Source organism: Trichophyton rubrum (assembly GCF_000151425.1).
Source record: "Trichophyton rubrum CBS 118892 genomic scaffold supercont2.3, whole genome shotgun sequence".
NCBI classification, from domain to species: Eukaryota; Fungi; Ascomycota; class Eurotiomycetes; order Onygenales; family Arthrodermataceae; genus Trichophyton; species Trichophyton rubrum.
Genome location: NW_003456426.1, coordinates 2,064,852 through 2,091,774, shown reverse-complemented (window position 1 = coordinate 2,091,774; position 26,923 = coordinate 2,064,852). Strand labels below are relative to the sequence as shown.

Sequence of the window (26,923 nt, the reverse complement as noted above, 5' to 3'; positions counted from 1 at the left end):
GAGCCTCGATGGCCTGCACTGGAGGACCAGGAGGTGGAGGACTCTGGGCCTGCTGTTGCTGATTGGGGAACGGCGAGCTGATAACCGCAGGGCCCTGGCTTGGAGTTCCGCGTCGGGGGGTTGGAGTCCTTGCAAATCCTTCGGGAAGATCGTTCCATGCAGGGACATTGCTTCGTTCCGTGTGCGGCTTTACTGTGGAGGGGGATTGGGTTAGGCCTCTGGGAGGCGGCGGAACTCCATGGGCTTGCTGACCGTGGAATAAAGGAGGGGCGATACCTGGTTGCTGTGTCGGTTGGTAGCCGGTGGTGGGTGCATAGCTTGATGTCTGAGCACTTGGAGCGTAAGGGTTGGCGGGTTGGTTAAAGGCTGGTGGTGCGTACGGGTTGTTTGGAGTTGGTCCACGGTTCATCATTGGCGGCTGCTGGGACAATGGAGGCTGGACAGGGGTGTATCCTCCAAGCGATGGCTGCGGCAGGGCTGTTGAAGCTTGTCGGGCTGCTGGAATATGCGAAGTTGATGCTTTGGGTGTGGCCTTGGTGGTAGCTTTCTTGGTAGCTAGTTGGATGCGGTTCTTTGCAGCGCCTCCTGCTGGATGGCTGTCTGGTAGCAAGCTGAGGTACTTCTCTGCTACATCCAATCTGCCATGAGTAGCAACGATCTCGGCATACTCAATGTACTTGTCGTAGAGAGAGGTGAGTTTCCAGTCCGATGGCTTATCTTTTTCAGCGTCAACGAACTTAGACACTTGGCGGAACACAGTGACCTTCTCGATGAAGTCTCTGAGAACTTGGACGTGGATCGAAAACCCAGTCTCACCAGAGGCGGTCTCAACCATCTTGCTCTCATTCTCCTTGAGTTCCTGGATCCAGATAGACACAACTTTCTCCAGCTTGGAACTGGCCAAGTAGCAGAAAGAAGCGTCCTTGCGAGTCTCCTTGCTATCATGAGTTCTCGAGTACTCTTCCAGCCTATCACCAAGAGCTTCACAAAGTTCGGGATAATCCTTATCATCAGCAAAAGTGCAAATGACAGCAACTATCTCCTTCCAGTTCTTAAGGTCCGCATTATGAACGACGTCCCAGATATCCTTGCCAGCGATAGATGCTAGTAGGCGGACGTAGCTGGGGCCCTCACATTTCTTGAGGAAGTACGCCTCCTGGGCTTTTTCAATGCACTCCTGACCACCAGATAGAGCAATCATAAGAGCATCAGCCATTCGGTCCTCCTTGAGGCAGATCTCAAGGGCCTTGTCGAATTGACCCTGTATAAGAGCCTTGGTGATAGACTTGTCTGCTTCAGTCTCTTCTCCCGTAAACAACTGGAAGGGGCTGTTGGTCTGAGCCGCCTTGGAAGCAGATAGGTCAGTCAAGAAGCTGTCACTCTCGCCATCAGCCCCAGTATCAAAGATAGAAGTGAGCCTCTTATGTTTCCTGGCTCCTGCAGGAGGTGCAAGAGATGGCTTCTCCTTCTCCTCCACTTTCTTTTCTTCTGATTCCTCCGTTTTCAGCCCGAGCTTGGCTAAGCTGTCTGCAGCCTCATCAACATCGCCAGTAAATCCAAGGTGAGTAACGAGTTCCTTTCGAGGTGTCTCTGACATCAGAGTAGTCATAACCCTCCAGTCAGATTTCTCCTCTTCGGTCTTAGCCTCGGCAGCTCGAGACTCGCAAATACTACGGACGTCTCCAGAGCTTAAAGCGGACTCAAAAGCATCAGTAGCAGCACCAATGCTAGCGTCTACCTCAAACTTGCTGATACGGATGGTTGACGTCCGTGTCCCTGGGGCTGTCACCACTGAGATGACCCTTCCACCAAAACCAAAGTTGGCGGTGGTAGGACGCTCAAACCATTTTGGAGCCTTTGGTAGGGAGAAAGTAGGGCCTTGTGGTTGAGTCTGTGCTTTGGCAAAGAAGTCTTCATCATTGAGAGGTTGCGCATCGTCGCCCTTTTGCGCCGTTTCGGGATTAGTGTTTTGAAGCGTCTGAACGGAGATCTTTCCATCCAAAGAGGCAGTGGCAAGAATATTGGGGTTTGTAGGATTGAATCGAGTTTGGAAAGTGGCATTTGTAACGATTGGGAATTCTCCGTATGCCTCGCCGGTCTGCGGGTTCCAACATATATTTCGGTTGTCCTCGCCACTGGAAAGGAGGAGTCTCGGGTCCTGGGGACACCAAGACAGCGAGAGGACGCCAGATTCATGGCCCTTCAGTACTCGTTCGGGTGCATTGGCATTGCGCAGGTCCCAGACAAGGATAACCGGATCGGTCTCGAGGGGAATCGACGTAACTAGTCTGGTAGGCTTCTCTGGATCCCAAGCGATAGCACTGACAGGCTTACGACCAAGGTTCTTAAGGGTCAAGCTCTCCTTTCCAGCCTTAGCATCCCATACCGTTACGAACCCGTCACTGTTTCCCGTGGCTAGGATATGGGGTACTTTCTTGTTCCAGTCGAGGCAATCTATCTCGACTTGGCTGGCTGCAACTTTGCCCAGTCTAGTTGGGTTCTCGATGTTATTCAGGTCGGTAATGAACAACTATTGGACAAGAAATTTAGCAAAGGGTTCACAGCATAGACAAATTGAAAAGCATCACTAACCTCCCCTACACTTCCACCACTGGCCAGGAGATTGGAATGCCTAGGGTGAAATTGGAGCGTTTTGACTGCCCCGCTGTGAGCAGCCACTTTCATGGCTGGTTCACTGCTACGAACAGTCAGCTCAACGGTTTCCGTAAACAGTCAATTCCGCAATCACAAACCTAGAGCCATCCAGCAGCTTTGCGGCGTCCCATAGATTCAAGGCTCCGTTCTCCAACGCTCCCGCAATAAGCCCTCTAGTGCTATCCTCTGTCTCTGCCCACCCAAGGTCATGAAACCTACAACCAAATCAGTGAGCCGTCATTTCCAATTGACAGCATTCCACCGTCGTCTATAATATCGCCGTGGAGCTCACCTAGACTCTGTGCTAATCTTGGCTACAGGCTGCAGCTCCGCTCCCACATTCTCACCATCAAGCTTGAGATCCCACAATTCTAGAAAGGTCTCGTTGGAGAAATCGACGTCGACGGCTCTAACGTGCGTTCCGGTCGCTAGGAAGGGAGAAGAATGGCCCGGGGACCAGGCGAAGGCCGCACTGCGTGGTATCTGTCGTAGACGCACCATGGTCGTATGTGCTGCTAGATACCAGGGATCACGGAGAGAAAACTAGAAGAAAAGGGAAAAGAAGGAAACCCCCGACTGGCCGTCTAGACGGGAAGCAGGTCTCCTTTAGTGTCAAAAGGCCCTGTCAGCGAGTAGACGGTAGCAAGACAAGGACAAACTGGCTGTTTATACTCGATATATCAACTGTCGTTTTGTTGTTGGGCTTCAAAGGGGCAACAAGGTGGCCTTTTAGTAGATAGTCACGTGATATGAGATTTTGATAGACAACGAACGAGGTGAAAATGTGTGAAAGACAGCGAAGCAGAGTCGCAGAGAGGAAAGGCGGCGGCAGGAAGACAGTAGACGCAGAATAGACGATGACGGACGCATCCAGGCTAAAAGGCACCATCTACGTGGGCGGGCTCGATCAGGCGGTTACGGTGCGGACGCTGAGCGAAGCGTTCATCCCCTTTGTCGAGATAACTGATATCTCGCTGCCGAAGCCAGAGCTGTCTTCGTCCACAGATTTGCACCGGGGATTCGGATATATCGAGTTTGAGCTGCCTCAGGATGCCAAAGAGGCGATCGACAACATGGACCAGAGCGAGCTGTATGGACGATCTATCAAAGTAGCGCAGCAAAACCGCAGAAAGAGAGCAACGAGGGACTAGGTAGTAAGACGGCTATATGGGAGCAGGTGTGTTTACTCTTGAATTAAGTACAAAGGGAGTAAAGAATTAATACGGTTCACAGGAGGGATATCTGGCTAAACACGCAGTCGGCGAGGAAGACCAGCTTGCTACAGGAGAAGCCAGCGCCAGCAACAACCGGCCTGAAGATCCTATGCAAGGTCTAGAGGGACTAGACGTCGCAGGCCCGAAGCCAGCATAGTGATGCCGTACCGCCGGAGAGCTATCAAAATCGGAATCATACAAGACGCAGCACTGAGGAAAGCAAGCAAGCTGTGCTGAATTGTCTCATATATGTACAAAAGACCGCCACCAACGCTCAGCTACCATCTTAACGATACAAGGAGATGATTGCATTAATTTTCTGCTCCTAAATCTGCTACTCAAACATATTTATGCCGCGCCCATCATCCCTTTTCTCCTTGTTCCACACCCGGAAGGAGAATCCAGGCTTAGTGGTCCTCGCGCTTCGATCGGCTGAGACGGAGGGTCTTATCCTCGAACAGCTTCTTTCCGCTGGAGTAAATGGCGGCGCAAATGGCAACACTAGAAGGTGTTAGTATGGGGGTCTTCTTGGGCATTTGATAATGGCAAAATCTTACGAAAGGACGACACCTAAGTAATAGACTGTTAGCACGATCAATTCAATTCCTGTTAGCCTATCACTTTAAGAGCATATTACTCACCGAGAGGGATCAACTCCGGAGGAATCTTCTTGAGTGTTCGCAGACGTTGGGAGATGGTGTGAGCTAGAGTTCAACGGGAGATTGTCAGACGAGCCGGCGACGTCAAAACATGGCATTGGCCTGCCAAACGGCTAGATTTCGGGTCCCAGAGCTTACCGCTTTGCTGTTCCTTCTATACGGAGCTGTTAGAATCTTTACTACTGGAATACCGGCGGAAAACAGAGCAGAGCAGAGCAAGGAAAACGTAGCAACTTACGGGGATGGGCTCGAAGAGAGGTCGAGCCGACCGGAAGCCGAGGGCACGAGTGGCAAACATCGTTGCTGGATATTCAGGCAGCTCGTTCAAACGCCGCAGAGTCGAGTTCGGGTTGCTGTGCAGTCGCTGGTGCGCAGTTCGTCGTTCGCTTGTTTGTATCGTACGTTGTTCACGGAGAGGATGAGAAGTGGGAAGCGTAAAGCTGAATGTCTGATTCGCCTGATTCGCTTAGTCATCCGTTCTCACGGGACTTTTTCTTTTGGGTCACGCAACTTCAACTCCAACTTCACACCAACCGACGCAGACCTTAACGAAACGACCACCAGACGAGCGAAGAACAGCTCCCCGCCCCGCCGACGTTGAGAACACGGTCAATTGCGTTTGCGAACCAGCCACCATGCCTGCCGAGATCCCAGACGCCGACCCCGATGAGCCCGTCGAGACCAAGCCCTTCAAGTTCGTGACTGGTATGTTGATTCTCCTGCCCTGCTCTTCGTTTACCGTCGTAGCTGTCCTTGACTGGCACTGACTGTGTGCAATTGCTGACTCTGCTCGATAGCTGGTACGTGATAGAACCCTAAGCACTGTTTTCGTGACCTCCCCGTTTGGTTTGGACTGTTTCTGTCAGAGTGGTGAGGTGGCTGACCGTACTCTAGGCTTCGACGCCCGTTTCCCCAACCAGAACCAGTAAGTCAGGTCCATTGGCAGCAATATGTCGGCGAATAAATGAGTCTAACGGTGTGTCTAGGACCAAGCACTGCTGGCAAAACTACGTTGACTACCACAAGTGCATCAACGCCAAGGGAGAGGAGTTCAAACCCTGCAGACAGGTACTACTCATATAAGCACCCATAACAGATTGAACCATGCGTCTGACCCAATTCTAGTTTTTCCTTGCTTACCGATCTCTCTGCCCCAAGTCCTGGACCGATCGATGGGACGACCAGAGAGGTATGACACCCCAGTCTGTATTGTGAGCGTCAAGTTGATGCTAACATCTTCCTCAGAAGCCGGCAACTTTCCTGCTCGCCTCGACCGATAGATTTCTTTTAGGATAGCCTGGGGCTGATGATATCGATGTCACAGCTCCTCTGGCTTGCTGATGGTTAAAGAAGTGTATATAATAGTCTCAATATCAAAGCAGGATTTCAAAGCAAAAAAGAAAAAAGAAAGAAAAAAAGACTATCTTTATTACTTTTGCATCAGTATCAATATTATTAAGAATTTAAGACCAACCAACCCCCCACGCCCTAAATAGAATATAGTCTAGTCTATCCTAAACATATTACATACTACAGTGTATCCAATTGACCTTTAGATGAACTACCAACTAGATCGATGCCTCCGACTGAACCCCCTTCAATGCACGATACACCTTCTTATGCTGCTCCAGGAACAAAAACGTCGCAATGGTATGAGGACCTAGCCGGATGAAGCTGGGTGTCCACCCTCTGAACATCCAAGTAAACCCTTCTTTCTTAAACACGTCTCTCAGCAGTCCAACGAAGCTGTGTCCTTTACTCTCCGCGGGACTGGCATGCATGATTCTGGTCTTGATCACATCCACAGGACTGCACACAGACGTAGCTACGAACCCGGCCATGAACGATGAAGTAAAATGTGTCGTCAGGTTATCCTTCATGCCCAGGTTACCGATACATATACCTTTGAACGTATCATAGGTAGCCAGCTGTGACGCAGTCATCAGCACTGCTCTGGCCGAGTTAGGCCAAACACCTCTAAATGCACTGCTGATGCCCTCTGAGCGTATCATCCGAACTAGTCCGTCAAGTGCATGCTTGTAGTTCCGTCTCTTCTCAGGAGGGAGGCTGGCATCTGATTGCATTCGTACGTTCAATACGTCTGCGGGGTTACCTACCAGTCCGCCCAGGAAGCCGGAGACTGATGCCATTGCAATAAGCGTAGGCAGAGACGGGGGAGAAGAAGGAGATGCCTCGTTGACTCGAGTCTTAAGTTCCTCATAAACTCCGAACCGAGTCGTTGAATATGTCAACTGTCGTAGGACTGAGGCGGAGAGCTAACCTCATAACCATCAGCATATCATGTCAAATTTGCCTATAGGGATAGAGAGGCCTTACTCCGCTGTATAGTCCTAGGAATCCCTCGTTTTTACATATATGGACTATGGTCCGGAGCATCCCGGTTGGGTCATTTGGTCCTCGAGTTTGTAGCCGGACCTGTCAAGCCAGATATCAGCAAGATGCCCTCCATCAACAAGCCAAATTTGAAGATGTTATACTTTGACTAGAGCAATCCGTCAGTATTTAGTACCATCAAACATCGCCAAATCTGTTCAGCTGTCATCTCACCAAGATCCAAGGGATGTGTCACCCCCGCCGCACAGCAAGAAGCTGACCCTCCAAACCAGAACGGATAATGCACGCCAGGCTGCGAGGCACCGCCCTTCATCACTCCTTTTTTGCCCATATTGACGCTCCCAAACTTCGCATCCTTGCCTCGGACGAAGCTGTCTAGATGATGCTGGAGAAGAGCAAGAATCGCCGTTTTCCTCCCTTTCCAACGGCTTTCTGGAGCTTTTAATTCGCCTTTGCGAGCTCTGATTTACATGGGATCCATTTTACAGTACAATACGTAATATTTATTCCCCGGCTCGCGGTAATTGGCTGGAGATTGGAGTTCCTGGTAATTTTCGATACGCAGGCGGAACATCACCGAGCGAAAATTACGACGAGCTTGATATTTACAAAGCCGAGCTGAAGCAGCTGAAGACGACGACGACGGGAAGAGGAGCAGTCAAGAAGAAGAGACAGACAAGATGCAGTTGCTGGCGACAGGAAGGGCACTGCGGGTTTCCTGCAGATGGTCTTTGGCTGCCTCGAATTTGGCTGCACCGCGACCGGTTTATATCAATCGATTACTCACATACCAGTCGAAAGCACTACGACCCCGGTTCAACAGCTCTACAGCAGCTCCAAAGGACGAGCAGACCCTCGGAACAGAACCAGCGCCATCAATTGCATCGTCTTCTCCAGCTTTGACCTTGGGAAATAAGTCTTTCCAGCCAGATGATTGGACAAACGCCCCTAGTCACATCCTCGCGCACCTCGGCCGTGGTTTATATCTAGACGAGAACCACCCACTCTCAATAACCCGGAAGCTTGTCGAGAGCCAATTCTCCGGCCCTGAATTTGGGAACTATGCTGAACCGGATCCAATTGTTCCTGCGGCGCGGAACTTCGACGACCTAGGTTTCCCAGCAGATCATCCGGGTCGAAGCCGGACAGACACATACTATTTGGATAAACAGACTGTTTTACGGACACATACAAGTGCACATCAGCGAGCATATTTCCAGCAGATGAACAGGAATGAAGCTACCAAGCCGGAAGAGAAAGGATACACTATTGTAGCAGACGTTTACCGCCGCGATGCTATTGACCGAAGCCACTATCCCGTCTTTCACCAGATGGAGTGTGCAAGACTATGGAAACGACCTGAGAACGAACCACTGAAGTCCTCTCAACAAACGGCAGCGCAGATATGGAAAGATCTTGAAGCTCTCCCTCGTCATGATGTTGTTGTGGAAGATCCCAACCCAACGACACATCCGACTCGCAACCCGCTGCAAGACAAGTATCATACTGCAGAGGAAGCCGAGGCAATTACCGCCCACCTTAAGCGGTCTCTCGAACTGCTCGTCATAAGAATCTTCTCTGCTGCTAAAGAAGCCACTGAGAACCCAGATGCTATACAAGAACCCTTGAAAATCAGATGGATCGAGGCATACTTCCCTTTCACTAGCCCATCCTTCGAGCTTGAAGTCTTCTGGCAAGGCGAATGGCTAGAACTACTAGGTTGTGGTGTCGTCAAGCAAGAGCTTCTCAACTCCTCTGGCGTTCCACATCGAATTGGTTGGGCTTTCGGCCTGGGCCTTGAACGAATTGCAATGCTTTTGTTCAATATTCCTGACATCCGCCTTTTCTGGTCCAAGGATCCCAGGTTCCTTTCCCAATTCCAGGCAGGCAGGATCACTCGTTTCATGCCCTTCTCTAAACATCCAGCATGCTACAAGGACGTTGCATTTTGGCTTCCATCTTCTGCAGCTGGCTCCGTAAGTGCAGCTGGAGGAAGTGTGCCGTTTCATGAAAATGATATTATGGAGATCGTGCGAGGTGCAGCTGGTGATTTAGCAGAGGATGTAAGTCTGGTTGATGAGTTTACGCACCCGAAGACGGGAAGGAAGAGTTTATGTTATCGAATTAATTATAGGAGTTTGGAAAGGACTTTGACGAATGAAGAGACAAATAAGCTGCATGATAAGGTACGGCAGACACTGGTGAAAACTGCTGGCGTTGAATTGAGGTGATAAGGGGGTATTTGTCTGTATTCTTTAGTGATCTGTACAATAGCCACTCATGTATTTTTAGACAGTGTTTGGTTTCATCTGGATAGATTTGATTCAGCTGTAACTTTCAAAGTGTGTAGTGTATATATACCCTTCGATCCAAAGCATATCTGCTATTAAACGAGTCTCTAATTTGCAAGTGTACATCATTCCATGCACCGTTCATACCGCACCAGAGCAGCAGCAAGAATCCGCCAGCAGGAAAGAAAAATAGGGGGAAAAAAGGAAAAGGGCATGAGGCAAAAACATACAGATAAGAGAGGAGAGATAGGAGAGACAAGAACAGTATAAAACGGGGGTAACATAACAGTAGAAAAGAACATGTAGTTTATGTATGTGTACAAATTCAATCGTCAAACTGAAACATCATCCCGTAGAGAATAACCTTAAAAGCAAAACGCCGTGCCTAGCTGCTTTTATAACCGGCTCCGCTAGAAGCAGAATAGTATACAGTATGCCAATGAAGCGGCTATAATTAGGAAAATGGGGAGGGTCATGCAGAGGGGATAGATTGAAGGGGCAAGAGGTGGGTTGAAGAAGGCATTAGAATCGGATAGGTATCCCAGAGGGGATTTTTGTCGTTCAGGGTATGCAAGAGAGAATTTTATGCGTTTTTTACGACGCCAACTTTAGCAGCCTATGGAAGATGTCAATTATGTTCCGTTGTCATACATGTAAGGTAAAAAACGTACCCTGAGAATTCTGCCGTTAAGGGTGAAACCCTTGTTCTGAACGTGCATGATATCGCCGTCCTGCTTGCCCTCCATTGGAGACATGAACAAGGCCTCATGTCTGCTTGGGTCGAACTTCTGAGGTTGACCATCTACCAGCTCGGACGGGTCGAATCTGACAACACCGTGCTTCTTGAGGGTATTCATGAGCACGCCCTCGGTCATCTTCAGGCCGGAGAACAGCTCATAAACATCCTTGTTTTCCTTTGCATTGGCAGCATCGACTTTCTCTGGAGGAACAGCTGCAAGCGCACGCTCCAGGTTATCAATTGACTCGATGAGGTCCGCGGCAAACTTCTGGATAGCAAAGGTACGAGCAGCGTCGATATCTCGGCGAGTTCGCTCTTGCAGGTTGCGGAAGTCAGCGACAGAGCGAAGATATTTATCCTAGTATTCCACGGCAGAGTTAGCTCTAATCAATTGCATGCATAACCTGCATATCGATCCGATGCGCGGCATACCTTCAAATCAACCACTTCCTTCTCACGTGCTTCTAGATCCTTCTTCAATGTCTCGACTTCAGATGGCTTTTCAGCTTCAGCAGCTTCTTCGGCCTTGGGCTTTTCACCGTTGGCTTCCGTTGAAGCGTATCTGCTATGTACTCTGGAAGGGAATGATCGTGCTGCTAGCTGTTGGGACTGGCGGATGATAGCTGATTGTCTATGGAAGGGGGAGATGATGGACGAGGGAGCCGCAGAACCGGCAAGCCGACTTTGTCTGAGAAATGCTCTGCGGAACATGATGGCGGATTTTGTATATATCTTCGTCTATTCACGCTTCAATTGCAGCAAGAAGATCAAGGAAAAGGAGCTGTTCAGGTCGAGTTCTTGTATGAATAAAAAATTGCACGTCTTGAAGCATCAAATTTGACAGCAAGAAAAAGTTGAATTTCGCAACGCTTGGCGGAGTTACATTTTTCCGCTCCGGCCTTTTTTTTCCTCTTCCATTTTTTTTTTCTTTTTCCATTTTACAATCTTCAAATCAACCTCAACTTGATATCAAAAAGCGAGAAGAAAGGCTGAAGGAAAGACTTGTTGATTAAAATCCTCCTATATGATATTAACTACGGCTATATTTTGACTACTCATATTCAAAGAATTTTATCGCTTGCCCAAGGGTATATCGCCTATCTTCAGTCGCCCAAAAGCGGGCAAAACCTCTTCCCAAAGGCCCCTATCCCAGAGTCCTATGATTCCTGTTGGGATGCCTATGATCCTATGGTCGCAAATGAAATTGTTACGCCGAATGAAATGCTTTTGGTAGAGAGCGTGGAAGGGCTAGCTCTGCCAAACCGTGTGTGATGTTTGATGGGAAAACGCCCGCTTAGTCTAGTTCAAGGTATAGACGGTGTCGAATTTGATAAATGAAAAAAAAAAAAAAAAAAAAAAAAAAAAAAAAAAAAAAAAAAAAAAAAGTTATGTGCAATGAAAGTGGACGGTTAAAGGAGTGATCATATCCACGGTTTGTCGGTGTTTGAACGGTGAAGTCCCGCATCAGCATATATTATGATTGATTCGAGATCACTTCGTCGGCTGTCCTTTTCGCTGATGCTGGTATAATCGCTTATGCTTCGGCTGTGACTGGGCTCCTTTGGAGCAGGTTGAGGCAGGTTGAGGATGGCGACCATATGCTCCAATAGCTTCTGTTGGATCTTTGCTCGCCGCTCTTCTGCATATTCGAGTTTGGTCGCCCATTCGTCTATTGATTGATCGATTTCTAGCAAGGCTTCTTCTTGCTTGAGGACGCCTTCGGGGGAAAAACTGGAGACCCCGCTGGCTGATTTGAGATATGATATCACTCTGCCATGCAGACGTTGTCTGTCTGATCGAAGAGCAACATGAGTGTCTCGAAGGTATTTGCAATGTTTATTAAGAGTATGCATTTCCTGCTCGTCCGTTAGCAAGAAATTTTTCAATTTCTCCCGTTTTAGTGGATTTAAAGGGGCTCCTGCCTACCTGTGTGAGAGACGATACTTCGCTGTATTTGAGAACTTCGAACCTCTGCCCCCTTCGCCGAGCCTGGCTTTGAAGTTCTTCAATTTCCTGACAGGTCAAGAGCATAGAAGCTGTTTGGATGGAATACCCCGGCGGCAGATTTCCAACCGGAATATCAATATTGTCAAGCCCTGCTCTACCCCGGGGCTTCTTCCTGGACGGCTTTTCTCTTATGACAAGGTCTTTTGGAACATCATCGCTCTCCCCGGGCGCAGGACTCTCTGGTCGCCGCGTGGCATCTAATCCTAGTATCTTCAACGATTTCGGTCGTTTGTCATGGTATCTTTGGGAAAATTGTGGGAGATCTGCTAGCTGATCTGCCTGCCGCTCCTTTTCCAACAACAGGTTCGAGGTCGATCCGCCCCGCAGATGAGAGAGATTGGGAGCAGAAGTTGAGTGAGCAGCTTCTATACATCGGTGCCTGGGCAGACCTCGGCCAAAGAAATGCGACGGGCTGGTTTTGTCCTTCTTGGGCACTGCAGGTTCGGTTTTCGGAGGCACCTTGGGAGGGATTCCCTCAATTTCAGCCTTGGTCGGGCTCCGCTTGCGTTGCAGCCGGGCTCTAGGTTGTTGCTGATGTGCCATGATCGGCTGGTTGCTTGAGGGCGTAAGTCTTCCGGTTGAATGTGGACTCGGTGACTGTCTGGATGTGTTGCAACTGTTCCCCATTTGTCTGGCAGTGCGCCTGTCGCTGAAACTTGAGTAACCCAGGGGTGAATGGTCGCGAGCTCTTGAAGACGGTCGGGAAAACCCTAGGGCAGTTTGAGCTCTCTCATGGCTCGGGAAATAACCCGGTATAGTAGCTGCAAACGCACTAAATTAGTTTAACCGGCTTCAAAACAGCATCGGCATCCAGCTTCCCGCTAAGAAACCGAAAGAGAGAGAGAGAGCAAGGAGAGGAAAAGAGAGAAAAAGAAAAGAAAAAACATGTCGTGTCCTTGGGGATTGGGACATACGTGAATCCATGTGTTTTGAATGCCGGTTTGTAGATACTGTCAACAGCGACTCGCGAGAACCAGCAGCCAGCCTGTCACGATTAGGGCCGATATAAATATATCGTCCTGAGCTGGAGGACTCTGGGGTTCGTCCTCTCGAGCTCGCGGAGGTAGTAGATGACCGTTTAGCAGGCGGCCAGAATTGCAGTTTCAGCTTGTCGGTTATGCTCTGCCTGGCCAATTCCGGAGGTTCATAGGTGATCTGAGGAAGCGAAATTGGTCAGAGGCCAGTCAACCAGCGAAGAAAGCGAAAAGGAGGAAGAGGAGGGAAGAGTCAAAGAGGGAGAAGCAGGATGTCAGGGCAAGGCGGTTAAGTATTGATATACCTTTGGGGATGTGTCCTTTGCGATTATATTGTTGATGCCGACATGGACATCGAAGTCGTCTATCCATTGCTCGCAGACAGCCATTGCCCTGGTTGAATAAATAGACAACCCCAGCCAGCAGAGGAGCTATAGTGGATCTCGTTAAGGCCGTTTATGGCTATCTTTAATTATATTCTTGCCTTCACGATGTTTCAACGATATCCTGCCCATGCGAAAGCTCCACATTCATTTATTTCACGATTCTGCGTTTAGAGATCCCTGAAATTGTCTCTGCACGCCGGTGGCCTAACTAGCGGACCGTCTTCGTCAAGGCAGGTCAAGGCGGATGGAGAGAGACAGGAAGAGATAGGCTGAGTGAGAGACCAAGCATAGGCAGTGTGGGCAAAAGCCAGAGGGGGTGTCAGTGTTAGAGACCCTGGTTGATGACGCCTAAGGGGAGGAACTGCGTCGAGCATCTTGTCTCCATCCTTCGAGTGCCCCATAGTCGAGCTGACTTAAAAAGACTTCACTCCAGGTTACTAAATATCCCTGCCAGCCTTTTCCCTTGCCTGCAGCTGCAGAGAAGAGGGGAGCCAAAACGCCTCATCACCGGACTTCGGGGCTAGATGGCTTGCTCTAGTGTGCCTCTGCAGCAAGGCAGCACAAAACTCCATATGCACACCGTGACGAGGTCACCAGGAGAGTGCGAGCTGCGAGCGAAGATCTGAGCTGCCGGTGGGCTCTGATTGTTCACCGGGAATAAGCAAATATATATCGACACTGAGCAGAAAAAAAGGGGGGTGTGGAGAGAGGTAACTCGAAGGCCGATCAGCCCCCCCCCCCTTCAACTCGTCTCTTCGCTGTACCTGACGCACGTCCAGCAAAGGTACGGAGTACTGACTAGCTTGCTTGCTTGCTTCCTAATCATGAATCGACAGGTTGACTTGATTCCCCACGATGGTGGGCGGATGGGCGTATACTTAGTGCCCAGGGGTTAATCTTGCAGTAGGGAATGATAATCCTCAAAGAACCCATCCCAGTCGTTCTTTTTGATAACCTGGATGGCCACGTTTTTTCCCTCGCACTTTTGCAAACCGACTATAGCCGGGTCCTTGGTCCTGGCCCTGGGCTCTCGGTCCTTGAATTTGGTGTCCTTTTTTTTTTTTTTTTTTTTTTTTTTGAATTTGGTTCTCTAGTACTTCTGTAATGCGTTGATTTTTTGGCCTTGATTATTGCTTTTCGGCTCTGTCCGCCACCCGACCCAAGGAGCAGCAGTACATGCATTTAGCCAGAGACCAGAGAATATCGAGGTTATTTGTTAGAGTTGCAATGATATGACCCTTGAAATTATACCTGTCGAAGAGTTAAAGATGGGTTACTTGTCAGGATACTTGCGTATAACTAATCCTGTCCTGCCCTATAGCTGGGGGAGGATCTGCCTTTCTGACCCTGCCTCCTCCCACTCTGATAACGGGATAGAATGCGCGAGGAATTTCGCCAGGGAGGACGATCTGTTCTTTCTAGCGCCCTCAAGCCCTTCGAAGAACAATCCTGATCTTCTAGGCATGGAATAAGGAGACTCACACGTGGGACGTGGATAGCGAGCCAGATATCAACTGCCGGGTACCGAGTCATGCTAGTCAAGTGTACTCCGTAGGCAGATATCCATCCGCACTGCATCAAACGAGAGGCAAAGAGGCAGCTCCAGCAACTTCTCGCAAATCTTCCCTCGTAAACGAGAAAAATAAGGAAGGGAGATCATGCGCAGCGGGCCTTGAAAATCTGGAGTTCGTGCATGGTGATATGTGGAATAAGGGGGTCGTCTAGTTGGCTCCTCGATGTGAGTGGTCCGACCGCATGGGTGATATTTGCTCGATATTCGGCGAGTCTGGCCCTGAATCTCGCTGTTTAGACGGGATAAGGTGTATGGATGGGCTTTCGAGAGAGGCAGCTAAACCCTCGTACTCTCTTAACTTGTGCAAATTGGTCGGTAGTTTAGTTCCGTTCCCGTGCCTCTCTCAAGCATCCTCTATCCCTCCATCGTCAAGGTCGCTGGGAGGCCGAGACGCCCGTGGGGAACTCGATGGAGACAGCTGTGCCGCTGTCAAGCCAATCTGGCAGGTCTTCTGTCCGGATTATGGAGCTCTGGGTCTTCCGTCGATGGCGTGGCAGCTGGAAGTACAACTTACATATCTCGACGTTTGCGTGCTTCTCCGGATACAACTCTACCGCACGCCTTGCAGGCATCTCATGCCTGCCCACTTTGTGGGCCTTAAACGAGGCGATGGCGAGCAGCAACGGCTGATCCCCCAGCTTGCGTGCATACGAGATCGATCTGGTGGGCACCCCCCCCCAGGGACGACATGTAATTATATCACCACCCACTCGTCCTAGACAGTCCTCTCCCTCCTCCCATCAAGGAAGACAGCAGACAGAATCACAGCCCGGAGAGATAGGGAGCTAGGAGAAACCACCCGTTATCCACGACCTCACCGGCAATCTCCGTCGAGACGGGAGCACTAACTAGCGGGCCAGGGGGGGGTTACCAAACAGCTATCGGGAACGCCAATCCTCACCAACTCGAAGCTTTCCCCTCCTTGCTCCGGGGCAAAAGAGAACAGCGAATATCCCTGCTGAACAACCCAGGACGGGCTCGAGAGAATGCAACATCAGCGTCCTTCGGGATTGAAATCATCCCAACCCTCACGTCACTTTTCGTGCCACAAGCCGTCCGTAAAGCCTGAGCATTTCGTCCGCGCCCATTTCCAGATTGATTCCATGTTTCTTCGGGATTCCCATGGACGAGGCGGCTTTTGCTCAGCTATGAATGTCATACCCCGAGTTTAGCGCGGATATAAACCAATCTCTCTTTAGCCAAAAAAATGGCGTCGTCCTCTCAGGGGTTATCCCAACACCAGCCAGATGGTCAAAACGAGCTTTGAGACCTGCATGAACGGTGTGCAACAGGTTTGCTCCATAACTAGCTCTTAACCCGAGCTCTCCTCTCTGTCCCAGTGTGACTGCCGCCCGTTCCAGGCAGCCTCATCCTCTGGCTCTCAGTCTTGCGGGCTCTGGTCGCCTTTCACTTCCCGGAGACTTGTCTGTTCGACAGGTCACAGAATAAAAGATTCCTCATATAGTATGTACGTCCGTTATGCATGTCGATTCCCCCGTGCTCCGTACATGCCCGCTGAAAAGAACCTGTCAGTTCCACCAGAGGCTCGAGGGAAGAGAACAGCTCCATCCTCCATACCCCGTTTCGTCGCCTTGCAGCAGGAACTATGTGCCCCTTGATCCATCTGTCACGGCCCTTCTTCCACCTGGCTGTAGCTCATGCGGACCATAGAGTTCTAGAAGATAAGGTAGAGGCGTTGATGAAACATAGAATTGTGGGCCAATCTTGGTGTCGTTTTTGCTTCTTCCGTGCGGTTTTTCCAGCAATAGCAATGTGCTCCGTAGCTAGATGCCTTGTTGATTGATGTCATCTCCACCGTATACGAAGAGCATCTCCATAGTAATAGTAGGAGTGTGTATACATACAACCAGCACAGAAATCCAAGGCGAGCGTTTCCGGAAGAACTGCTGCTCACTGAATAGCTGAGCGGTGCATGCATGCACCCCATACGCATCCTCTGGCTCTTGGAGAATTGGTGTCCGGCGCGTAGAGAGTCCTATCTAGTCTATCGGCCAGCCGATCAGCTAAGTAGCTAGTGAGTTGGCTAGTGAGGCAGACGAAGCAGTGTCCTCATGATAGATACGATTCTTCTCGAAGGGAAGAGATGACCCCAGCAACCGTTTTCAGTAACCGTTTGCCCTGCTCGCTGTCTCCCTGGCCTGGACGCCGTGTCGAGCTGGCTGCCTGTCTGTCCCTGTGCGAGCTAAGGATGCCGGCCAACCTTGACCAGACCAGCCAAACAACCCCCTGGACATTATAAGTAAGTCGTATATCTGAAATAAGCGACTTATTAACTGTCCACACACGGCCAATGGGCATGCACTTGTTTAGATATCGAGTTTGTTTGGACACCAGAGCTCTTCATCCCCCCCCCCCCCCCCCTTCTCTCTCTCTCTTGGGGCCATCGATGGGCAATAACAGCGCGTTTGATATAAGCCCCTTCGACAGGGCAACCACTTATATAATTTCCCTTCTTGCCCTTGTGCATTTCCCATGACTGCGAAGCATCTAGAAGACGGGGAAAAAGAAAGACGACGTTTTTCAGTGCGACTTGCAAACTTGCGGTAAGGCTTTTGCTGCTGATATATATGCATGCTGCATATATAAAAGGAGTCGACCGTCGAGGCGGCTGCCTGCAGGCTGCTTGTACAACCGCCGCGGATCCCGTCGCCGCGCGGAGATGGGAGTCAGACAGTAACCAAGGAAGCAGATGGAGACGGATGGAGCAGCGTATGGAGAATATTGAGATGTTTGCTGTCAAAGTAGATGAAATTGGACGGACGGTGGATATCGATCAAGGATCAGCGAAGCAACTTATTATACTTGATATTTTGCTGCTTAGGTTCGGGTATTCAATTTATTTTATTTTTTCATTTTTATTTTGTTTTTATTTTTTTTTGATACTGGATACTTCAGGCTATTTATTGTTGGAGGAAATAGGTGTTTGATTGAAGCGGCCTTTGACAATTTCTTCCATTCTTCTCTCGTACAAACAGGCAATACTCTCAAGGACAGGCAGAGTTAAAAAGGATAGAAGCGTAGAAATAGGGTGAGAGTCGTGTATCCAGCCAGGTCCATACCATGCTAGGCCCATTCCCTGGGGTGAACAATCACCCCCGTAGCAGTTCTCTGTGCTCCCCACGCGAATCCATCATCCATTCAGCTGGCTTCCAACGTTAGCATGGGGATAGGGCCCAGCGGGGAGGATAACTAGGGATACCAGGGTCCTACCATAAGATGATAATCTGAACTTTCAAAGTCCCTGGGTGTGCGCTTTTTTGCATACCTCTCATTCACATCCCGTTGGAACCATGCTGCAATGGCACAAACTTACTGGCGGTAGTGGTGGTAGAGGAAATGACCCTGGTTCCCCAACGTCATTTGGAGATGAATAACCTGGTGGATGGGGGTGAGATTGGGAAATTGGTGATGGGATGGTACTGTTCTGTGCCTGGGCGTGTGCCTGGGAGCATCGAGTTGTCCTCCCTCTTCCTCGTCCTCGCCCGGCATCCCCGCCTCCTCGACGGGGTGTTCGACAGAATCGACATGGGCTGGTGAGGTAGACAGGATAGTAGTGTGTGTTTCCTTCTGGGCAGACGTAGCGGTTATCGCAGCGGTTAAGGGGGCCCCAGCTTCGGTGACCGCAGACGTGAATGTAATAGGCTTTCTGACACATGGTAAGATTGGTTGAATGGGTAGAAAGGGTGATTAAATATGGACAAGAAGTATTGAAAGGGCGAGCTTTTAGCTAGGCGTAATTTGCCAGAGATTGAAGAAGTTGCGTTGCGTATTGGTATCCAGTGAATTTCTAATTTGTAAGTCTTAACGAGTGTGTGATAGATTGGCGTAGATATAAAGACTTGTTCAGCTCATTTAAAGAATATGAAAAGAAGGGGAGGGGAGAGAAAGAAAAAGGGGAAGTTGGTTGCCTTTTGGTATCTATATTTAAGCATAGTATGCCTCCTATCGGTGGCAGTCAAATGGTATTCCTCACGGATGTCTGACCTGTATGGCTCCAACCCGGTCGACCAGTCAGTACTGTTGGTCGGGAAGAGGCTGATTGCGCTGAAACTTCAAGGCACAAGATGTGAAGACCCTTCCTTTGCTATCCCAAGAACAAGTGAATTTGGGATATCGTTAAGTGAGGCGGACATATGGACTCTCATTTCTCTCAACTTGACTGGACTAGACCGATTCAAAGAAAAGGCAAAGAAAAGGAAATAAAAAAAAAAAAAAAAAAAAAACGAGATAACAAGGGTAGCAGCTCTCCGGCTTTCACGACATCAGCCAAGGTGAAGGGAGAACACACCCTGTTAGCTGCTCGATTCTCACGATGCTTCATTTTTATCCAGAAAGTTGCTTCCAAAAATGGAAGCACAATCACTGTCATGACGGATTATCGCATGTGATGATCCTCAACATAGCGGGAAAGAATTTAACACATGCAACGAATATATGTTATGCATTCGGAACACGTTGTTGTTGCACCACCTCACATGTATGGCCGAAATTAAAGCAGGTGTCTAACGTCCTCAGTATCCACTGGGGATGGCACTCGTCACCGAGGGTATGTACCTCTCATGCAGGAACGCCGAAGATATTAATGCATCAGTTGTCCATGAAGAAAGAAGTGAGTTTTCCCCCCGGATGGGGTAGTAGAAACATGACCCGAAGAAAGTGAAAGAAATCAGCGTTAGAATGGTATAATGGCAAAGGACCCGAATACTGGGGACTTATTGATTACACGAAGGGGGTATATATGTGCTGCCCAAAGAATGAGCCTGTTTCCAGCAAGTTTGTCAAGCGGTAACGAGCTATAACCCTGGTCAGGAGAATTAAGAGCTTCGAAAGGCGTGTGTGCTGCATGGCACAGCCTTGGATTCAATCGGGTGTACAGAGGAAACAAAACCGACTGGTTGCACGACGAGGATTCGCAGCACAGCTCCGTCAAGAAGCTATGGCAACGAGATAGCCCCTTGCCGTCGTACCAACGGCAGACCTCCTTCAAGACGGCTGTAAGTAAAGAAACTAATAGGTACGTTTTATGTAGCTTTGTGCTAGATCATCCTGCGGTGAATGAGAAACAATAGTAACAAAAGGGGGAGTATATAAAAGGTACCCTGAACGAGGTAAGGTCCAGCTTCGCTTGGAAAGCAATCATGGGTATGTGCAGTTCTGCTGTTCTATCCCGCCCGTGCATTAACCGAATAACTTGTCGGTGAGCCGTAGTCAATGACGGGCGGACGGATGGGCGAGCCATGCCATGCCATACCACGCACCGTTGCAAGAGTACAGCTGGCATCTCGATGTACTCAGGGAAACACCTCCGGGATTATGGCTGTTCAGACGGACATGATAGCCCTCCAATAAGTATACACAATACGCCGTCACCATCCGTCTGCGGAGATAATGTTATATTGCTTCGTAATAAGTCTTTCATCTGTCTGTCTGTCCGCCTGCCGGCTTAGCTTCTCCATTTCTATCCCAAGAAGGGCTGGGTTGCTCTCGGGCTTCGCTCTTCGCAGCAACGATGGATCTAGCCATACATAGCCCAGCTGTCGCGGCGTCTCTCCTCCTCCATGACAGCCTCCATCATCCTAATGTAGACATTAAGCGTATTTGCGGGGGGTCCGTAGCAGCAAAATAATGGCCGGAATTCGGAGTAAACGCAATCCGTAAGTATAAGACTGTACAAAGCAGACACAGCCCTCAACAAATCTACACTCTGGCACCTTCTTGAAAAGATGAGAAATTCAAGCTGAGACGCTGATGATCGCCACATCCGCACCTCCATACCAGATCAACAGGGGGTGGCCCAGAGCGGCAATTTCAAATTGTGTCGTGGAGATTAAAGAGCTAGCTCAGCCATAGTCATGCCTCCTCATGCTTCCAGCTTGGCTAACTAGCAAACAGCTGCTTCTGTACGGAGTAGAGAAGGGTCAGAAATCTCTGAACTGCTGCGCCAGCCAGCAGGGAAAGGAGAGGCCATGCAGTCGGCGTAAACACTGCGCGGCGAGCGGGCTGTGCAGGCTTAGCGCTGAGCAGAAAGTTCACTCTGGATGTGGGATCACCGAGGCCAGATGGCTTCCTCACACCTGAACGAAACACAGTGGCGCTTAGGCTGGTTGGCTGCGGTCTCAGCCGGTTCCTGGCTCGCTGCCTGCGTCGAGATACTTAAATGTGTCGTTGAAGTTCAAGTTTTTCGACTTTCTTGGTTGTTCTTCTGCATTTCCAACACCAAGTCACGGGACCAAAAGCCGGCTTTGCTTCCAACTTTAACGCATCAAAAAGAAAAAAAAAAAAAAAAAGACCGCAGCGCAAGACAGAAAAACATATAAAGAAGAGAGACGCTGCCAGGATACCAGGACAGCAGAAGACAGAAGAGAAGACAGACAGAGACGATTAAGATGTCCGGAACCAGCTCTCCTCACTCTGGCGCTCGCCGCGGCACACCACTATCGATCGAGGTGCCGCCACTGCAGCAACCATCACCTCCATCAAACACCCTCCTTATCACAGATCTAAACGACCTCGCGCTCTTCCAGCCGAGTTCTCTGGACTCTATCAAGGCCCACATAACAGCCACCGCACCGCTAAACTCATTCTCCCCTCTGCCGTCCTTCCGGCGTATAGTCTGCTCGTTCCTCACCGTCGAGGACGCCGTCAAAGTCCGCCAGCTGCTGGACAGGGAGCCGCTACAGGGAAAAGGCCGGGCACGGGTGTACTTTGGCGAAAACACACCTATCCAAACAGACTCAGACGGGATGAGACGCAGCAATCTTCTTGAAGCACCCCAGTCACAGAAGATGTTCTTTATTAGTCCGCCACCCAGCCCTCCACACGGATGGATGATGCGCAACGAGGAGCCGCCAAATAAGGAGGTTCATGCTTCTGATTTGGCTGATGCGCTGGGCAGACTCGGACGGTTGTATGGTTCTGATAGCCATGTTAACGAGTCGGGTCATCGACCAGAGACACCTGTTTCTCCCACAGACGTGGCTACTGCCACGAGCATAGAAATGAAGGGATCAGGACAGAGAAGCCGGAGCAGTACTTTGATTTACCACCCAGAACACCATGGAAGCAGCCCGAACCTACCGGCTGTGATGGTTGAAGACACTTCGGTTGGCTCTGATATGGATTCTGACATGGATCTAAGCCCCCTTGATGCTCGGCCAAAGAAAATATTTGCACACACTTCTCGTCCTCCAACAGAGTTGATGGAGGAGTGATTTACTACGATGATTGCCAGGAGAATTTCTTAATTTCCTTGTTTTTTTAAACTCCTTTTTGTATCTCTACCATGGTTGCTGGAGTTGGTTTCCCTTTGAGCGTTTGGTTAAATTGCCTTAAATACCTTGCTTTGTCCGTTGGCTTAACTTGAAAACCCGTCTCTGCATTATTATTATTATTATTATTATTATTATTATTATTATTATTATATAAATGAAGTATCAGATACCCCCTCTCAGTTACTTTCAAGTATATTGTATTAACTTTGGATTCCAATCATAAAAAAGTCATTAATGATGATACATGTCTATCATGAAATACATCGATCACCGCCTCAACCCACCGCTACCAGACGGAAAGTTCCTCGCGCTCAACAAGGTCCCCTTGACACTTCTGATCTCCGCCTTGAAAGCTGCAATAGCCTCGTCCTCACCATTTGCCGCCTTCTTCGCATCAGCGGAGTCGTCATACGACCCATATAACGAGGAGGTCAGATATAACGGTGCGCTATATGTCAGACTATCAAGGTAGGTCTGTAATTCTGATAGTCGATCTTTTGCATAGCCCTGTGTACTATCACTGTACTTTTCGGCAGTGACGACACTATCTAGGCTTGAAGACAGAGACTGCAAACGAGAATGGTGCTCTTCAATCACGCTTTGAGATGATACTGTTTGCGTTTCTGTTCCTACAGCTGTCTGCGAGGGAGTAGAAAGCTCGAGATCTGTCGTTTGTGTGGCTATATCCCGATGAAACAACTCTGTGGGATCAGATGTAACGGACTCGTTATCATCCTCGCTTTCGTTATCAATTGATATCCCCATTGGCCGTGCCGTTGATGACGCTGGTACCTTTGACACACTGCCTTCAAGCTTCTCGTTTAACGCCTTGAGATTCCCCTGTACTGTCTCGGAGAACTCATGTCGAGCACAGTTTAAAGATTCCAGCATCGGCTTAGCGAGGTACTCGCTTGCACCGCAGATGCTGGCTGCAACACCAGTCGTGGCATATAGCGTATATAGGAAGTTCTGGAAAGTGATAAGTGGTGGCTTCGATTGCCGTAGGAGGAATTCGGGATAGGTTATGATTGGAGGTACATCTTTGTTCGATGATGCTGTCGGTGTTGGTGCAGGCGAAGTTGCCGCCGGAGACTGCGTCGGTTGACTCGACGCTTCTCCGGTCGTCTCTTTCTTAGACTGCGACTCTGATTCTTCTGTCGAGCTGTTGTTGCCAGTGTCGTTGCTGGTGCTGGCGGTGGCCTGGGTGTTTCTGGATATGCCGAGCAGGGTATGTATCTCGTCGTTTGACAGCCCTTTGGACTCAAGGAAGGCAATTTTCTTATCTGTCGACGCTTCGGATATAGACTCATCCTGCAGAAACCGTCTGGCCTGCTCGAGAAGCGTCTCTCTGCTCTCCGTCGCTGCTGCTGAGCTCGCGGCTGTGCTGCTGTTGTCTGAAGCCGTCTGCTGCCAGCTCGGTATCGCCGCGTCTTTTGGTCCTGCCATGGTGTTTCTGGATTGCGCGTATAGGTTATAACGTCGGTGTCAGACTGCCGTAGCTCCCAGTCTTCCTATTTCTACCCTTCTGCCTGTATTTTGGTTCTTCGCTCGTCTTCTCGTGTCTTCTTCTCGTCTCGTCTTTATATGAAAAGCAGGAGAAGCTTCAAAGCAGCTTTTTACCTCGGCTCGAATGTTTGGTATGGTAGCGGTAATATTACAGTAATACTTTCCTCTCCGCAAAAATTCAGCGACGACTAAAGTACTTTTATAATTTACGAGTACGAAGAATACATCACTAAATGCCTGATTTTGGCAATTTTCAACCTCAGAGAAACTCGAAGAGCGAAAGGATGCAAAAGCCGCAGACTTGATATCTTGCAATTTCTGGAGGATAGAAGGCCCAGAGGCGTAGTCAAGCTGCTTTGGTGACACTGCCCTGCGGCCAGAGAACACCCCCTGGCTTGCGATTCGCGGCAGGCTTACTCACAGTTTGGTGGCGGACGAGCGGCCTTCGTCTTCTCCCGGCGCATCCCCCCAACGACGGACGGATCAGATCCATGACCAGCACAGCGAGAGACCAGTCAAGCGTCTCCGCCAACAGGAAGAAGCTCACTGCCGGTCCAGCGCTCGTACGACTACGACACGGATCCAGCAGCGATGCCAGCCGCCGTTCATTCATAGGATAAGGATAACTAGCAGGTAAGGCAGGCCGATGCACATATAGCACACCTATATTCGTATATATATGCCCTGAGCAAGAAGATTCCTCTGATTTACCTGCCGTCTCCCCACTGCCTCTATCCACTGGAACTGCGTCCTGTCTGCTCCCTTTTCTTTTTGGCCGTCCTGGCTGGCTGGGAGTTCCATATCCTTCACCAACCATCCAACAACAAATGCCAGGATGGCCACGCTGAAATGGGGTTTGCGAGGATAGACGGGCATGCCAGCGGCCTCTTTTTAATTATTTGGCAGATGAAGCTCCAGTCGGGCTCTGATGCTTATAGTTACTGAAGGTGTCTTGCTGCCTTCTGCCCTTGTTTTCTAGACTAGAGAAGCGGTCGTGATATGCATCTTCCCTCTTGCTGCCTTTCCGCGGAAACTCCAACCTGCAGTAGAGAAAGAGATATTCACCGCGGGTAGAAGTCGCCGCCCCTCTATATATCTTTTTTTTTTTCTTTGCATAACACATCGTCTTTTCTTCTTCTTCTGCTTCTTCCTCTCCCTCTTCCCTTTTTTCACCGTCAACACCCATCGTCATAGAGGATAGCGAATCACCCCTGTCAGCAAGCCAATATCAATATACCCAAGATGCCCTCCACTCGCTCTCTTCGCTCTCGTGCTGGTGTCACCAAGTTAACTATGGATGCAGACTCTATCGGCGCGGCGTTAAGGACGAGGCGCTCTACAAGTAATAGATCTACAACTATCACCACAGTGACCGTTTCTCGGTCACCATCTACATCTCCTGAAGGAAGAAGGAAATCAATTCGACTTACCGTCAAAATGCCTGCAAGCAAGCTCCGTGAAGTGACAAATGGAGAAGATGATCTCGACAAGCCTCGTAACATCTTCACAGAGAATGTCATCATGACAGGGCCAAGGAACAGTCGATCCAAGAGGAAAGTTGTGGAGGTGGACTCAGATGAGGACGACGATCCCTCGGACATTGGAGACGAGGAAGATGAAGAAGATGATGAGATTGATGCCGAAGGTGATTCGGACCTGGATGCTGATGGTGAACCCGATATCGATGCTGAGGGCGATATCGATATGGATGATGCTCCGCCCGTATCTCCTATCGCCAAACAGGCGGCTTCCAGGCCCACTGTTACAGTCACTCCAGCAGCTGCTACAAAAGTGAGAAAAACAGATTCAAGAGCTGCTTTAGAAGACGAAGAAGAAGAAGATGAGGAGGAAGGACTCTCTGAACTGGAATCCGATAACGATATTGGCGGACAGGATGATACCTTGGGAATTGAGAGTAACGATGACGAACCCGAGGAAGAGGAGGACGAAGAGGATGAGTCTGATGAAGAGCTCATGGGTGGAAGCAGGTCAAGCACCCCCGACCTGAGTAAGATGACTAGACGACAGCGTGGCCGTATCGAGCTTGGAGGCGATTTCTTGCAGCTGCCAATGGGTATGGGTCACTCCTTGCAAAGTAACCTGTCTTGTGCTAATATCAATGTACAGAACCACAAGTCAAGAAACACCTAACTGCAGAAGAACACGCTATGCGTCGTGCAGAGATGGCAAGAAGAAGGAAGAATCTCAGCGAAAAGCGCAACGAAGAAGAAAAGGCATATAAGCACAAAACCTAACATCAACCCTGTTCTCAGAAGCTAACAACTCTTTAGATGGATACTATAAACAAACTGTTGAAGAAACAAGCCCCCAAACGCCGTGGCAAGATAAGTGCCGCTGAAGCTGCTGGAGAAAGCACTCCTGGTCAACAAGAACCCCAGGAACCCGAAAAGCCTGACCCCACGATGATTAGATGCGTTATCAACCGTAATGGCTACCGCATCGGGGTTCCAAATGAATGGCTTGGTACTCCTGCCGGCAACATTTTTGGTAACCCAACTGGAACCCCTGCCACTCATACCGGAAAGCTTGTTGAAGAGATATAGCTATCTATCTTCCCTATCCTGGCTTTTGTCTTTTCTGCTCATTCGAGAATCTTACTGGATACAATGTTTGTGAGTGGTATTAAGACTGAGATACCAGTTACTGCTTTGGGAGTACGGCGTTCAAACATTGACTGCAAATTATTACGTTGTATTAATTTAGTTCGTGTCATTCAAAATTGTATGAGTATCACCGTGAATATTTACAACAGTAGCTTCACATAGCGTACAACCGCGCATCATACAATGGCCGCGCCATCTCTCTTCAGATCATGACCCATTCTTGGTATTATCAGCATCATATACCCATGACCCTTGAATTAAACCAGGGCTCGGACACCAGTGCCAGAGCTAGAGTCAGGGCTATTGCTTGAATAAAACTCCTTCCAATGGATGAGCCCATGCTATCCTGACTTTTTACCGTCACTTCCACAAAATGGAAGGGCCCGTGTGCTTTGGGCCTTTAGGCGGCTGAATTTCCTGTCGCATCACCCAATCTCTATTCAAAAGCGGAATAACCGGCTTTAATCAATCATCCAAATGGCTGTTCATTTCTGTTGCCCTGTTTTATCCGTTGTGCTATTTCCAGTCCACCAATTATATATCTGTCGTGTATACGTAGGCTCGGTTTCCTTTGGCCTGGTGCGGATATTAGCCAGTATAACAACTAAATAATGATACTTTTGTTTAACACATACAAAGTTCCTAGCG

The 26,923-nt window shown here is 49.3% G+C and overlaps 12 protein-coding genes across 14 annotated transcripts in view; 4 read left to right on the top strand and 8 right to left on the bottom strand.

The window, feature by feature from the left end:
- TERG_12009 (uncharacterized protein) overlaps nt 1-3,156 on the bottom strand; it is a gene marked incomplete at its 5' end in the record, with an annotated part of 6,347 nt that extends 3,191 nt beyond the window's left edge. Inside the window, 4 exons of the mRNA XM_047751033.1 lie at nt 28-2,530; nt 2,593-2,698; nt 2,754-2,870; nt 2,948-3,156. Coding sequence (XP_047605964.1) covers nt 28-2,530; nt 2,593-2,698; nt 2,754-2,870; nt 2,948-3,156 — 2,935 coding nt within the window. The remainder of the gene's footprint in view (nt 1-27; nt 2,531-2,592; nt 2,699-2,753; nt 2,871-2,947) is intronic.
- A 356-nt stretch (nt 3,157-3,512) lies between these two features.
- TERG_03519 (uncharacterized protein) lies at nt 3,513-3,991 on the top strand (the record flags this gene model as incomplete). Its single annotated transcript, XM_047748105.1, has 2 exons — nt 3,513-3,745; nt 3,889-3,991. The coding sequence occupies 2 exons, from the start codon at nt 3,513-3,515 to the stop codon at nt 3,989-3,991; spliced, it is 336 nt and encodes a 111-aa protein (XP_047604079.1).
- Nucleotides 3,992-4,276: 285 nt separating this feature from the next.
- On the bottom strand, nt 4,277-4,826 carry TERG_03518 (uncharacterized protein; the record flags this gene model as incomplete). Of its 2 annotated transcripts, none has more annotated exons than XM_003236427.1 (5): nt 4,277-4,370; nt 4,427-4,439; nt 4,511-4,573; nt 4,667-4,682; nt 4,767-4,826. In XM_003236427.1, 5 exons carry the CDS (start codon nt 4,824-4,826, stop codon nt 4,277-4,279), a joined length of 246 nt encoding a protein of 81 aa, XP_003236475.1. The 2 variants fall into 2 exon arrangements, with proteins under 2 accessions (XP_003236475.1, XP_047605963.1); XM_047749585.1 differs by having other exon boundaries at nt 4,667-4,679.
- Nucleotides 4,827-5,163: 337 nt separating this feature from the next.
- TERG_03517 (uncharacterized protein) lies at nt 5,164-5,808 on the top strand (the record flags this gene model as incomplete). Of its 2 annotated transcripts, XM_047748104.1 has the most annotated exons (6): nt 5,164-5,233; nt 5,326-5,328; nt 5,423-5,453; nt 5,515-5,596; nt 5,654-5,717; nt 5,774-5,808. In XM_047748104.1, the coding sequence occupies 6 exons, from the start codon at nt 5,164-5,166 to the stop codon at nt 5,806-5,808; spliced, it is 285 nt and encodes a 94-aa protein (XP_047604078.1). The 2 variants fall into 2 exon arrangements, with proteins under 2 accessions (XP_047604078.1, XP_003236474.1); XM_003236426.1 differs by lacking the exon at nt 5,326-5,328.
- Nucleotides 5,809-6,096: 288 nt separating this feature from the next.
- Nucleotides 6,097-7,280, bottom strand: TERG_03516 (uncharacterized protein; the record flags this gene model as incomplete). The annotated part of the gene is made up of 4 exons (XM_047748103.1): nt 7,097-7,280; nt 7,027-7,031; nt 6,866-6,964; nt 6,097-6,804 (listed from the first exon to the last, which is right to left on the bottom strand). Exons 1-4 carry the CDS (start codon nt 7,212-7,214, stop codon nt 6,097-6,099), a joined length of 930 nt encoding a protein of 309 aa, XP_047604077.1. The 5' UTR covers nt 7,215-7,280.
- A 1,104-nt stretch (nt 7,281-8,384) lies between these two features.
- TERG_12008 (uncharacterized protein) lies at nt 8,385-8,789 on the bottom strand (the record flags this gene model as incomplete). The annotated part of the gene is made up of 1 exon (XM_047751032.1): nt 8,385-8,789. One exon carries the CDS (start codon nt 8,787-8,789, stop codon nt 8,385-8,387), a length of 405 nt encoding a protein of 134 aa, XP_047605962.1.
- A 968-nt stretch (nt 8,790-9,757) lies between these two features.
- TERG_03514 (uncharacterized protein) lies at nt 9,758-10,624 on the bottom strand (the record flags this gene model as incomplete). The annotated part of the gene is made up of 3 exons (XM_003236423.1): nt 9,758-9,790; nt 9,846-10,271; nt 10,346-10,624. 3 exons carry the CDS (start codon nt 10,622-10,624, stop codon nt 9,758-9,760), a joined length of 738 nt encoding a protein of 245 aa, XP_003236471.1.
- Nucleotides 10,625-11,334: 710 nt separating this feature from the next.
- Nucleotides 11,335-13,283, bottom strand: TERG_03513 (uncharacterized protein; the record flags this gene model as incomplete). Its single annotated transcript, XM_003236422.1, has 4 exons — nt 11,335-11,769; nt 11,840-12,681; nt 12,835-13,075; nt 13,200-13,283. The coding sequence occupies 4 exons, from the start codon at nt 13,281-13,283 to the stop codon at nt 11,335-11,337; spliced, it is 1,602 nt and encodes a 533-aa protein (XP_003236470.1).
- A 4,468-nt stretch (nt 13,284-17,751) lies between these two features.
- Nucleotides 17,752-19,052, bottom strand: TERG_03512 (uncharacterized protein). Its single transcript, XM_047748102.1, has one exon. It carries the CDS (start codon nt 18,527-18,529, stop codon nt 18,143-18,145), a length of 387 nt encoding a protein of 128 aa, XP_047604076.1. The 5' UTR covers nt 18,530-19,052; the 3' UTR covers nt 17,752-18,142.
- A 2,208-nt stretch (nt 19,053-21,260) lies between these two features.
- TERG_03511 (uncharacterized protein) lies at nt 21,261-22,085 on the top strand (the record flags this gene model as incomplete). Its single annotated transcript, XM_003236418.1, has 1 exon — nt 21,261-22,085. The coding sequence occupies one exon, from the start codon at nt 21,261-21,263 to the stop codon at nt 22,083-22,085; it is 825 nt and encodes a 274-aa protein (XP_003236466.1).
- Nucleotides 22,086-22,412: 327 nt separating this feature from the next.
- Nucleotides 22,413-23,591, bottom strand: TERG_03510 (uncharacterized protein; the record flags this gene model as incomplete). Its single annotated transcript, XM_003236417.1, has 1 exon — nt 22,413-23,591. One exon carries the CDS (start codon nt 23,589-23,591, stop codon nt 22,413-22,415), a length of 1,179 nt encoding a protein of 392 aa, XP_003236465.1.
- A 1,302-nt stretch (nt 23,592-24,893) lies between these two features.
- On the top strand, nt 24,894-26,215 carry TERG_03509 (uncharacterized protein; the record flags this gene model as incomplete). Its single annotated transcript, XM_003236416.1, has 3 exons — nt 24,894-25,725; nt 25,779-25,885; nt 25,943-26,215. 3 exons carry the CDS (start codon nt 24,894-24,896, stop codon nt 26,213-26,215), a joined length of 1,212 nt encoding a protein of 403 aa, XP_003236464.1.
- Between the last annotated feature and the right edge of the window lie 708 nt (nt 26,216-26,923).